The sequence below is a fragment of the Vicugna pacos genome, chromosome 22 (assembly GCF_048564905.1).
Source record: "Vicugna pacos chromosome 22, VicPac4, whole genome shotgun sequence".
NCBI lineage: Eukaryota > Metazoa > Chordata > Mammalia > Artiodactyla > Camelidae > Vicugna > Vicugna pacos.
The window spans coordinates 14,392,041-14,405,096 of record NC_133008.1 but is presented as its reverse complement, the minus strand read 5'-3'; the positions used below and the strand labels follow the sequence as shown (position 1 = coordinate 14,405,096).

Genomic DNA, 13,056 nt, shown 5'->3' with positions numbered 1-13,056 from the left:
TTTCTCCACAGCCTCTCCAGCATTTGTCATTTGTGGATTTTTGAATGACGGCCATTCTGACTGGTGTGAGGTGATACCTCATTGCAGTTTTGATCTACGTTTCTCTGATAATTAATGATACTGAGCATTTTTTCATGTGCCTATTGGCCATTTGTATGCCTTCACTGGAGAATTGCTTATCTAGGTCTTCTGTCTATTTGGGGATTTGGGTTTTTTTTAATTACAAAAATTTTAAGCAGCGGTTTCTTGTTTATTTATTTGGGAGGTATCAGGCTTATTGGCTTATTTATTTATAATGGAGGCACTGGGGACTGAACCCAGGACCGTATGCATGCTAGGCATGAGCTCTCCTGCTGAGCTGTACCCTGCCACCCCTGAAATGTTCTTCACTTCTATCCCTATTTAAGTAATTCCACCTGGCATCTCAGGCTAAGCTTTGGGAGCAGGAGTTAAGAGCAGTGGTTCTGAGAGCAAGTCTCGGCTTCAAACCTCAACTTGATTCTGTGCTGGTGGTGTCACCTTGGGAAAGCTACTCAATCTTGCCAAGCTTCTGTTTCCTCATCTAGGAAATGGGGATAATAGTGGGATATTCTTCCTAGAGTTGATGGGAAGAGTGAATATGATGATGTCACTAAAGCATTCAGCCCAGTGTGCAGCGTATGGTCACGGCTGAATAAATGCGATATCTTTCAGGAAGTCTTTTTGACGGCCAACTCTGGGTTACATCCTCTCACTTGTATTTCTGTGGCTCTTCCACAGATATCCCCCTGTACTGTGTTGCCGACTTCCTTGTCTGTTTCCTTTTCCAGACCATGACCTCTCTGAAAGCAGGAACTGTGCTTCATTCCCTCTTTCCGCCCCTAGTGTTTAGCGCAGCATTTAACTCACAGTAGTCATTAGGGAAAGGATGAATAAGTGAATGATCCTGAGCAAGTCATTCAACCTTTCTGAATCTATCTCCTTGTCTTAGACATGAGTGGTGTGGACAGAATAATTTCTAAGACTCACTCCTCATTTATAAAATTCAAAATTAAACTTTTTTTTTTTGGAGGCACCAAAGGGTCAAACCAGGGCCATGATTTGAAGGTCACAAGGAGTCACCTTCTGGCTCACCAGAACTGTCTGATGTTCAACAGCTGGTCGAAAATTATTTTGATGTATTTATGGGAGAGGGTCAGTTCTGCATCCTTCTGTTTGGCCATCTTGAAGCCCCCTCAGTCAAAAATGGAACGAGGTTGTCTGGGAAGGGAGGGAACGCGCTCCCGGTCTCTGAAGGTAATCAGGCAAAGGGCAAATGGAGCCCTAGGCAGAGACATCGTAGAGAGAATCCAGGCACTGGCTGAACAGTGAAGAACAGCCCCATGTGCATACACCGCATATTTCAGGGACTAGGAGCTGAAAACACGGAGGATGATGAATGATAATCCTGTTGGCTCTGTCACATGCACACTGGAACAGCCCTCCCAGCGCTAACTGACTCCAGGTGGCCCTCCTGCGGCTGGGGCTGCAGCGTGACAGTTGGGACCACACGCATATAAGGCATGTGGCTCAGTGTGGGGCAAAGATCAGGGAGCACACAGATCCCTGGAGAAGGACTAGAATGTCCATGAGAATGTGCTCTCACAGCTATTTTTAGATTAGGACTAAAGTAGGGAAAGCTTATTTTCACACAATGTTTTGTGCTCAGAGCTCCTTGACCAAGGTCCTGTCTCTGAAATGTATTCATATCCACCCGCCAACACACACACGCACACACACTCTCTCTCTCTCACATGTCTTTTTTCTTGCTTTCTGGAAGACTTGTTGGCCCTTGTCTATGGCTGAACCTTGAGGCTTACTCTCCTCCCTCACCCCAAACTGCCAGCATCCCTGGGTCTCTGACATTTTAATCAAATTAATGGAACTCTTTAGAATTGGCAAAAGGATATACAAATGTCCAAATGCAGTTACAGATGCTGCAATTTCTGATTTCAAAAATCGTATTCTGAAAGAATGAAATAATGCCATTTGCAGCAACACGGATGGACCTAGAGATGATCAGACTAAGTGAAATTAAGTCAGGCAGAGAAAGACAACTATCATATGACATCACTTCTGTGTGGAATCTAAAAGAATGATACAAGTGATACAAAGCAGAAATAGACTCTCAGAAGAAACCTATGGTTACCAAAGGGGGAAAGGAGGGGGAGGGATAAATTTGGAGTTTGGGATTAACAGATACATACTACTATATATAAAATAAACACAAGGACCTACTGTATAGCACAGGGAACTACATTCACTATCTTGTAATAACCTATAATGGAAAAGAATCTGAAAAAGTATGTGTATATATATATGTGTGTGTGTGTGTGTGTGTGTGTGTGTATATGTATACACACACACGTATATATATAAAGCTTAATCACTTTGCTATACATCAGAAACACTGTAAATCAACCTATACCTCAATAGAAAAAATTTTTAAATCCTATTTTGTTTCTCAACCCCCCAAATTATAAATGTTACTGTCTTCATTCATCTTCAACTTTGTCTTCCCTTATTACAGAAACGACTATATTAACAGTTCGCTATCAGAGGGTCTTCTCATTTGCCCATGTCCCCTTACAGTCCTTCTCCATTGCCATCCATGTTCACAAGGTACAGCTGTAACATGTATACCGATCAGGGTTATTTCCCCACATCACGCTAAGTGGTAAACAGGTTCCCACACTGCTACCTAGTTTTCCTCTTTGCCTCTTTTAATAATTGCACTTCATCAACCGGTTGCCTCGTGCTTTCCTTGAACGCTTCCCCACTGTGGCACTGCTGGGTAATGCTTAAAATTTAGGTTAAAAATAACAGTGCAACCAAGATCTTAATACAGAGAACTCTTCTCTCTCTCTTTTTTTTTTGGATTAGCCTGTAGTAAAAATTCCTAGATGTGCAATTACCAGGAGAAAGGATACAAATACCATAAAAGAAATGTAGGTCATAAACACTAAAATTTTTCCTGCTTTGGCCCTTATGCAGAAATGGTTGCTCCCCACTGAGGTAGATGGTTGGAATGAGGGCCTTTAAGAGTCTCTTTTTATCCAAGAGATCCCATGATTCTAAAATGATGATGCGAAAAGCCTACTCATGCTGAATTCAAGAAGCAAGTGTAAGTGGTTTGCGTGTGGACTCCTGGCGAGCTAATGACAGCCGTGGTTCTGCAGCAGGACCAGCAAGATGCTGAGGAAGAAGGAACCCCCGGAGAGGGGGGTGAGGGGCGCCCCATTGCTCTGGCAAACAGACAGATGGACAGGCAGACATTCTCTTTCTCCCTCTCACATGTGGAGCTGCCCCAACCAGAACTGCTCCAATTATGAACATACACACACAGATTCCATTAAAATGGCAGGTCCCACCCTCTGGCAGCAAACCTGTGCCCAGAACCGGAAGACTGGGACAGGAGACAACAGGTTGGGATTGAAGGGGGGATGGTAGGAGGTGGAGGGGGGAGCGGGTCCAGCCCCAGCCAATGAGACGAGCCCGCTGTGCTCAATTTGAAGCAGGGAAATGGTTCTGCTGATGTCTCCATCCTCAAGCTCCCCAGAGAAGGTGGATGATAAATAAGTGACAATAACAGATTGCACGCTGTCGGTGCAGGCACTTCTTTGCCCCTAGAGAATTGATTTTTAATAACAGCACAGATGACATGTGGCAGGAGTTGTCGCTGACACTGGTGTTTCGTGGGCCTCAATAAATCACACCAGCCTGGAGGCTCTGGAATGGACCCGCTTGTTGGGTGCTGTTTGTCCACTGTCACTGGGTCCTGGGAAGGATCCCGGGGTCTGCAACCTCCTGACTGCTGAATCTTGGGCCAGTTACTTGACCAGTCTGGGCCTCAGTTTTCCCATCTTTAAAATGGGCATAGTCCTCTCAACTTCAGAGCACTGTTGCAGAAAGTTGTATGAGGTAATGACCATGAAAAGCCCCATAAAATATGGTTATCACTCTTCTAGTAATAATGGGCCAGAAGGGTAAGAAGGTGATAGGTTTGAGGGCAGAGGGTCTGGCATCCCTGTCCTCACGGGAATATCATTCAAAAGGTCCTCCCTTGTCAACAAAATAGGTGCAAGATGAGAAGGCACAAAAATCAGGTGACAGCTGGGCCTACGGTTAAGGGCGGCAGTAGAGTGCCATTCCTGCTCTTGCAAGTGCTGACGTGAGAAGAGCCATAACAAATGAATATTTGCACAGTGTTTGCCCGTGAGCCAGAGCTGCGCTAAGTGCTTTACATACAGTATCTCATTTAATCCTCATACGACCCTGTGAGGCGATCACCATCATTATCATGGGTGATTTCATGGATGGGAAGACACACAGCTGGGGAGGGCAGAGCCGTGCCTGGAAAGCAGGGGACTCCGTGGCCATCTGGTGTTTGCTCAGAGCTCATCTGCCTCAGTTGGCCATCCGCTACCCATGTGCAGGCCAGGGCCACGTAGGTGTCTTAAGGCGACAAGTTGTAAGGGAGCTGGCATGAAGGCTGCAGACTGCAGATCCCTGTTCAAAGGGGCGGGACTGCCCAGCCCTGCAGGAAGGCAGAGGGAAACCCTGGGACAGCCAGTTCTCTCCATTTTCCAAGACAGTGTAGAAATGAGGGCTTATATGAGAAACCTCCTGGTATTTAAATGCTGGCCACTTATTAAAACTCTCAAGATACTCTCTGGGTCGACTCAGTTGCTAACGGAGTGCTGTCTGTGTGCCGGCCCTGGGCTTCCAGCCTGTGCTCGCTGATCCACGAGCTTGGTCTCCCTGAAGAGGTTCACAGTGTTTACATCGCCCCTCTGAAGCCAGGGGGACCAACTGTGAAACAACGATCGTCAGTATACCGGAGCTGTGTAACTGCGCATCCTAACCCCCACAGGGAGGTGGTGCTAGGGATCCCATTTTGCACATAAAGAGGAAGAAACTCAGAGGGGTTAGGGACGTGCTTCAGGTTCCACAGGAGGTGGTGGGCTGGAACCAGGAACGGCTGGCTCTTCAGCATTCGCTCTCTCTGCCAGATTGAGCAAATTCAGAGAGCTGGGTGGGGAGGTTCGGGTGGGGGCGGAGTGCGCTGTGAGCCAAGGAGAGTGGGGACCAGGAGTGCTCAGCCCCGCCCTCTGTTCCCCAGGGAAGTGGCAGCCGTGTGGGGGTACTCACAGCACGCGGAGGGACCGCAGCCCGTTGAAGGAGTGGACGGGGATGCAGCGCAGCTGGTTGTAGCTCAGGATCCTGCGGAAGAGGACACACAGGCTCTGTTGGCGCTTCCTGTTCTCAGTGCTGATGCATGCGTTGTCCACACCGTGGACCAGCCAAAGCAAACGGTTCCTCTACCTCCCCAGTTTTAATACACTGACAAAAATCAGCCTGCTGACCAAAAGCAGAGAAATACCCCCTCACAGCTCCAGGAAGCTCACTGGCTTCATTTCCCAGTTTGCTCCTAGGTCTCCTAGCAGGCTGGCTCCCTAACCAGCTTTGCCATCACCTCCGTCTATTGTCCAATGGTGAATGCTTACAGCCTGCAGAGCTAATGAGAAATAAATGGGTCTGAGCAAAATGTAACTGTGTAGGGAAACCCTCCACTGGGAAAGAAAGTTCACAAATCACAGGAGGTTTTCCACAGAGGAAATTCTTCAGCAGTAATTACTAGGTGCCGACTTCTCTCTAACCACCCAGACAGTGAAGTTCTGACCTACTTTATTTTCCTTCTGATGACTAAGGCCTGCCCTGTGCTGGGTCAGCCACAGCCCTGAGGATCACTACGGCAGAGAATGTAAGCCTGAGGGGTCAAGGGGAGGATGGCCACAGGCCACTTAGTGCCAGGCCCATGGGTTTTTTGTTTGTTTGTTTTTTTGGAGGGGGGTAATTGGGTTTTTATTTATTTATTATGGAGGTACTGGGGATTGAAGCCAGGACCTTGTGCATGCTAAGCACATACTCTACCACTGAGTTATACCCTCCTCACTCAGGCTTATATTAAACACACCACACTGTACTCACAGGGTGGAGAGGTGAGACATGTTGCTGAAGGTGTAGTTGGTCAGCACGCCAATGCTGTTGTTGCTCAGGTCACTAGGAAAAGTAAGCAGAAGGGTCACTCTGTACCGTTAGTTGCATCTAAAGGAGGTCATCCCCAACTTTCACACATGCATGCATGCCTGCTATCCATCCATCAATCTGCCTACCCATCCATTCATCTGCCCATCCATCCAGCCATCCATCTATCCAGCCACCTGTCCATCCATCCATCCACTCATCTGCCCATTCATCCATGTATCTGTCCATCTGTCCACCCATCCACCCATATGTCCGTCCATCTAACCATCTGTCCACCCACCTGTCCTCTGTCCATCTGCCTATTCATCCATCCATCCACTTACTCATCTATTCACTGACCCACTCATTAGTCCAAATGTTCATTTTTTAGTTGAAGATTTATTCAATCATTCAAATAATTGTTTTTCATTCATTCATCTACTTATTCAGCTATTCAATCAATGATGTCTATCCATACATTTTATTCTACCAGCAAAACATAACACATAAGGTAACAATTCCTCCTTGTTCTAGTGCTTTTTCTCCCTGATCAATTCTTCCTCTCCCAGTCCCTCCACCTTCCCCTTCGTCTAGCATTCATTTATTCCATCTTCTCAGATTCTCTCCTAGGGGGAATGAGGCTGGTGGGAGAGTGGTCCTCTGCCAACGGCAACCTCCAGTTTCTCCCAGAGCAGTGGCTCTCAACACTGGCTGTACACTAGTATCACCTGAGGAGCTCTATGTCCTCCAAAGCCTGGGTTTCATGCCCAGATATTCTGATTTAATAGGTCTAGGATGGGCCTGAGCATCAGTATTTAAAACAAAACCCAGCTGAGATGATTTCTATAATCAGCTGAAGCAGAGGGCCATTGCTCCAGGGCTCCCTGCCCCCTAAGCAGACAGGGCATCTCTAAACTACCACTTGCTCAAGGATCCTGGGTGACCTATCGGCAAGACGGTGAGGCTGTTGAGGGACGAAGCTCAGGGGCCGCCTCGCTTCCTACACCCCCTGCCCCTAGGCCCAGCATTTCTACTCATTCAGGAGTTTCCGTGGGTTTGGGCAGACTTGGAGCCAGTAGAAGCTCCCACCTGAAGGAACCTCAATTTGAACCATCTCCTTAGAACACTTTTGAGTAACTAAAGGAGGAGGAAGAAGAAATGCTCATTAGTGCTTTTAGCAAACCCACGGGCAGCTGCAGCTTGCAAGAAACTGAAGACCGAGGGGTCGCGAGAATTTAACTGGGAGCCTGGAAGCTCAGAGGCTCTAAGCCAAGGAGGAAGGTGGTGCAGGTGGCCAATGATGCCAGGATCTGGGTACTTCTGCACGAAGTTCTCACTGGGTAAGACCTGGCACATCCGGCTGGTCCGTTCTTCTCGGCTGCCTCTTGCTGCTCCATCCAGGAAGAAAAGCGCAGGAGTGCCGCACAGCCTGCCCCGCCACCCTCCCCGCCTTCCCCGCCCTCCCCGTCCTCCCCATCAGTTTCCTGAGCTCCCCCAGGAGAGAAAACTACATGTCGCACTGAGGCTGGGCTCCTTACATGAGCGTCAGGTGTCGGAGGGTGGACAGCTCCCTGGGCACGGCTGTTAAGTGGTTTCCTTCCAGGTACCTGAAAAAGAGATGCATAGTCATGCTGCGGAGAGAGATGCCTCCCCTGACTTTCCAGGCTGGTCCCGTTTTATTCTCTCCTACCTCTTTTTTCCCCCTCTTCAGAGCACATACTACATGTGTTATTTAATATTCATTTGTGTGATTGTTCAACTGATGACACTTTTTCCAACGGGGCTGCTAAGCTCCATGATCGCAGGAGCCCAGGGATGGAGCCCACCAAGACTGTGTACAGAGTGGCACCCAGCAGGTGTTCAGTGAGTTATCAGTTGCATAGAGGAAGCACTCACTTTGTACCTGGTCCTCACGATACACTTACGTGGCAGAGAGTCACAGTTGAGAAACCAGAAATTCAGAGATGTTAACACATTTGCCCAAGGTCACACAGCGAGCAAGTGGCTGAGATAGGACTCAAACCCAGGTCTCTCTGACTGCAGTCTTACCACAGTTCCATATGGCCTCTACTTAGCTGCCAGAGGGTGCAGAGAGCTGAGCCGTGACTCATCTTAACCCCGATTCAGTGCTGAGTATCTCTGATGTGCATCCGGAAGCGCAGACACGGGGGCATGCTTCTGGATCCCTGTGCTGTGGCTCCCAGCACGCACGGAAGGCGAAGGGGTTCAGAACGAGGGCAGACCAACAGAAGGGGACTCCTGGACGTGCCAAGGCTGAGCCTAGACCAGCCTGCACTTGGGGCACCTGCACTTCAGACACTTGCGTGTGGCTGAAGACAGAAGGAAGTTTTGTTTTGATCATGAATTACAAAGGTTATTACTGCCCTCAAGAGGGGACACGGGGCAATTCAGTCACTCCCACCCTTGCTGTAGACGCCTTTCCCTGGGCTTCCTGTTGCTCTCGGGACAAAACAACAAAACCTTTAAGATGGCTTATAATGCCTGCTCTGATCCCTTGGGTGAGGCTCCCCTGATATAAAGCTCAGTTTCCTCTCATAACAGCCAACATCGAGCTCGGCTGTTCACTGGCACTGTGCCTGCCTTAGGCTCCATGAAGGCAGATCCTAGGTCTACCATCTTTTAGCGCAGGGCTTCTCAAGCTGTAATATCTATATGAATCAGCTGGGATCTTGCTAAAACTCAGATTCTGATACAGCAGGTCTGCCGCCAGGTTGGAGAGCCTGCATCTCTGATAGGCTCCCAGGAAACGGTGGAGGGTCCTGATCTGCAGGCCACGTGCTACGGAAGGAGGTGCTAGTGCCCAGCCTGGCCTCCAGGAGACCCAGCACAGAGTGACTGAATGGAACGAAATGGGTTAAAATACGATATGGCTAAGTCTGTCAGTGACCAAACCAGGCTTAGCCTAAAGGACAAGTTCAACTGAGTATTACTTAAATGAAGGCCAAGTGACTATTCCCTTGGCTGGCCCTGAAGGGGCCTCCTGGCACAGAACACTGGGCAGGACCCCACATGGTCTTTGGTTGCCACAGCATGTTGGATTAATGTCCCTCTGGTCCTCAGGCTTTGTTGTGTATCTATTACGTGCTAAGAACTATGCTAGATGCTGGGGGAGATACAAAGATGAACCAGCCCCCATTTCTGCCTTCAGGGAGCTTGATCACCTGGCTTAACATTCAACCACATACACATTTAGATCATGCCCTCAGGCAGAGGAGCTACGAGAAATGAATTCACTGATGTATTCATTTATTCAGGCAGGAATATTTATTGGGCAAACGCAATGTGCCAAGTACCGTATATATTGGTGAATTAGGCAGGGATGGTGCCTACTTTCTGGTATTTAAGTATCTAATGGGTGTGTGGGAAGGAGGGATGGGGAGAGGGAGCAGGGGAATTAGAGGAGGGGAGAAAGAGAGAAGGAGGGGGAGAGAGAAGAGACACACATAAAGTCACGTAAATTATAAATTGTCACGTGTGCTTCGGAGGAAAGGAAGAAGGTGGTGTGATAGAGAGAGCCAAGGGCTTACTGCAGAAAGATGCAGCCAAGGAGGAGACGCAGCACAGGAGACTGCAGCCTGAACTTGAACGGAAGAAGGTCCAGGAGGCCAGAGTCTGGTGGGTGAGGGGAGGAGCGGGAGGCAGGGCAGATCACACTGTTACCAGTTTATCCACCTGTCAGGATGGCTATTACCAAAGAGGCAAGAGCAACACGTGCCAGCGAACGTGTGCAGAAAAGGGAGCCCTGGAGCACTGCTGGTGGGCCTGCGAATCGGTGCAGCCACTACGGAGAACACTATGGAGATTCCTCAAAAAAATTAAAAATAGAACTACTGTATGATCCAGCAATTCCACTTCTGAATTTTTTCAAAGAAATAAATTCAAAGTGTTTATTCAAAGAAAATGAAAACACTAAATTTGAAAAGATATATGAACCCCTAAGTTCACTGTGGCCAACAAGTTCACTTCTGGGTATTTATCTAAAGAAAATGAAAACATGCGTTTGAAAGATATCTGCACGCCAATGTTCATAGCAGCCTTCTTTACAATAGTCCACATATGGAAGCAACCTAAGTACTCATCAACAGGTGAATCCATACAGAAGATGTGGCACACAGATACAATGGAATACTACTCAGCCATAAAAAAGAATGAGATTCTGCCCTTTGCAGCAATGTGCATGGATCTGGAAGGTATTATGTAAGCAAAGTAAGTCAGACAGAGAAAGACAAATATTGTATGATTGCACTTAAATGTGGAATCTAAAAACCAAAGCAAACAAAACAAAACAGAAACAAACTCACAGACACAGAGAACTGGTGGTTGCCAGAGGGGAGGGGGGCCGGGGGATGGAAGAAATAGGTGAAGATGATTAAGAGGTACAAATTTTTAGCTATAAAATTAATAAATCACAGGGAGGGAATGTACATCATAAGGAATATAGTCAATAGTACTGTAATTGGTCTTATTGGGGCAATCATTTCATAAATGTATAAAAATATTGAATCACTATGGTGTACACCTGAAGCTAACATATTATATGTTAATTGTAACTCAATAAAAAACCCCAACTCCCTCTAACAACCAAAATGCAAGGAGAGGCCATGACTGCAGACAGGCGCAGTGGCTGGTGTTTCCAAGAGCTCCCTGAAAACCTCTTCCCCAACATCACCCGTGGGGCATTTACGCTCTGTGTGGACATTTGGCCCTGCCCCTCATCACTGAGGGGCTAGTGGTGGTGGGGAGGAGCAGACATATGGGGGAGGCTTCCAGCTTTCTCTGCTGGCCAGGGAGGGTGTGTGGGAGGGTGGTAGGGGTCTGTGCAGCTGAAGGGGGGCCACCGCCCACTGCCCTGCAGGAGGTGTTTTGTGGACGGCGTGGCACGCAGGGAAGCTGGGAGGCAGGAGCCGGATGAATGAGCAGGGCTGATGGGGAGATGCTGGTCCAGAGAGCACCTCTGCTGGAGGGAGACTAATTAACCCCGAGGGAGGGAGCGGCTTGAAGGAGCCTGGCCTCACACCGGCTGTGACCTCTCACTCTTCTGCTGCTCTTTCTCTCACTCTTGTTTGCTTGCTTCAATTATTTAGCAAATCTGAGGCATCTAAGACAAGACCCGGAACAAGATGCTGAAACTCCAGGTCTCCTTGGCAAGCACACTGGAGGCTGGGCCCAGGGCGTGGGCTTGCCTTGTGGCTTGAGGTAAGTTACTGAACCTCACACACAACACAAGGACAAGGATGACAGCAAAACCCAAACAAAATTCACCAGCACTAGCTGAGGTGCATATCCCGGTGCTCTGGGAGAGAGACTCCGGTCTGTTATCTCATTTAACCCTTTGGAGTTGAGGGGTGTATTTTGCTGGGTATTTTTGTCCATTTTGTTGGCAAGAACACTGAGGCTCAGAGAGGTAACCAGAAAAGCTCAGGACCCAGGATCTGAACTCAGATCTGCTGGACTCCAGGGCCCGAGAAGTCAGCCCTGGGCTATTTCATCTCTCCACTTTGTGCTCCTTATTTTCACTCTTGTTCATCTCAGCCCAAGAGGACGTGCTCTGCTCTGTGTCACTGATTTGCTCCTTCGCCCCGACCAGAATGTCAGCTGCACGAAGCAGGGGATTTTGCACGTTTTGTTTCCTGCTGTGTCCTAGGGCACTGTGTAGTGTTCAGCTCATAGCAGGACCTCAAATCCTTGTTGAATGAATGAATGAATGAACGTGAAGAAAGGCCGTTCACAGGACCCTGGATTAAAAACACAGAAACCTACAGTAGTCTCAAGGAGTGCGCTGGGCCTGGCCCAACTCCACCTGCAGGGCAGGCCATGCTCCACAAATGCACCCATTTGCTGAGCAGTTGAATAAATGACCACTGGGATTCAGGGATGCTGACGGCATCCTCACCTGACACAGGGATGTTCAGGACCCTGGAGGATGGACGACATGACACAGATGATCCTGGAGCTCAGCATGCCAGTTCCCCCGGGTTCCAGCCTGGCTCCGGGCAGTGCTGTGCCAACTGTATCAGCCTCTGTCCCTGCTAAATTCCTGCCCTGTCCTCCACTGCTTGTTGGAGAAGGGCTACCTGACTCTTGCCCAAACCCTGCCAAGCCTTCTGTGGTCTGTCCTGAATCAGTCAGGGTTCTCCAGAGAAACTGACCAACAGGGAATATGAGTATATTACACACACACACACACACACACACACGTACGTATGGAGACAGAGAGAAAGAATTTATTTTAAGGAAGGTCAGGCCAGCAGATTGGAAGCTCAAGAAGGATTTTTATGTTAACAGTCTTGAGGCAGGATTCCACCTTCTCCAGGAAACCTGTTTTTTGTTCTTAAGGCTTTCAACGGACTTTACGAGGCCTGTCTCCACAGTAGGGAGGGTAACCTCCTTTACTTCAAAAGTTAACTGACTGTAGATGTTGACTGCATCTACAAAGTACCTTCATGGCAATATCTAGCCCGTGTTTGCTCAAACAACTGGGCACCAAAGCCTGGCTGAGATGACTCATGAAATTTACCCTTGCAGTCTCGGCCTGCCTCTCTGGCTCTTCTTACATCAAACTCTCCCTCGATCTCTGGTTCCAACTCCGCTGACCTTACCCCTCTGTGAACGCTCAGTGCTCCTCTTTAGAGGGGCAGGTCTTGGTACTGCTGGTCCCTCTTCTCCCTCCTTGTCTAGTTAACTCACCCAGACACTCAGACCCCAGCTCAAGCACTGCTTCCCTGATGTCATCCCCCACACCCATCAGTGATGCCCTTCGTGTGACTGTGTGATGAATGGGGCAGAGCCACGCCTGTCTGGCTCACCACAGCATCCGGTACACTAGCTGGCAATAGCAGATGCTCAGGAAACATCACCTGTGTGATGAAAACCCCAGAACTCCCCAGGTGGAGCTGAAGTTGGCACTGCAGGGCCAAGTGGGAGCAGCAAGGGAGCTGCTTTAAGTGCAGAGCATCCCTGGCGACCTGGCATCGCAGCTCAGAGGACGTG

General features: G+C 48.6%; 1 protein-coding gene across 2 annotated transcripts in view; it reads right to left on the bottom strand.

The window, feature by feature from the left end:
- SLIT3 (slit guidance ligand 3) overlaps positions 1–13,056 on the bottom strand; it is a 572,835-nt gene that overhangs the window by 45,186 nt on the left and 514,593 nt on the right. For both annotated transcript variants that reach the window (XM_031689760.2, XM_072947253.1), the window contains 3 exons: positions 7,584–7,652; positions 6,010–6,081; positions 5,170–5,241 (listed from right to left, as the gene is read on the bottom strand). In XM_031689760.2, the coding sequence (XP_031545620.2) occupies positions 5,170–5,241; positions 6,010–6,081; positions 7,584–7,652 (213 nt within the window). The remainder of the gene's footprint in view (positions 1–5,169; positions 5,242–6,009; positions 6,082–7,583; positions 7,653–13,056) is intronic.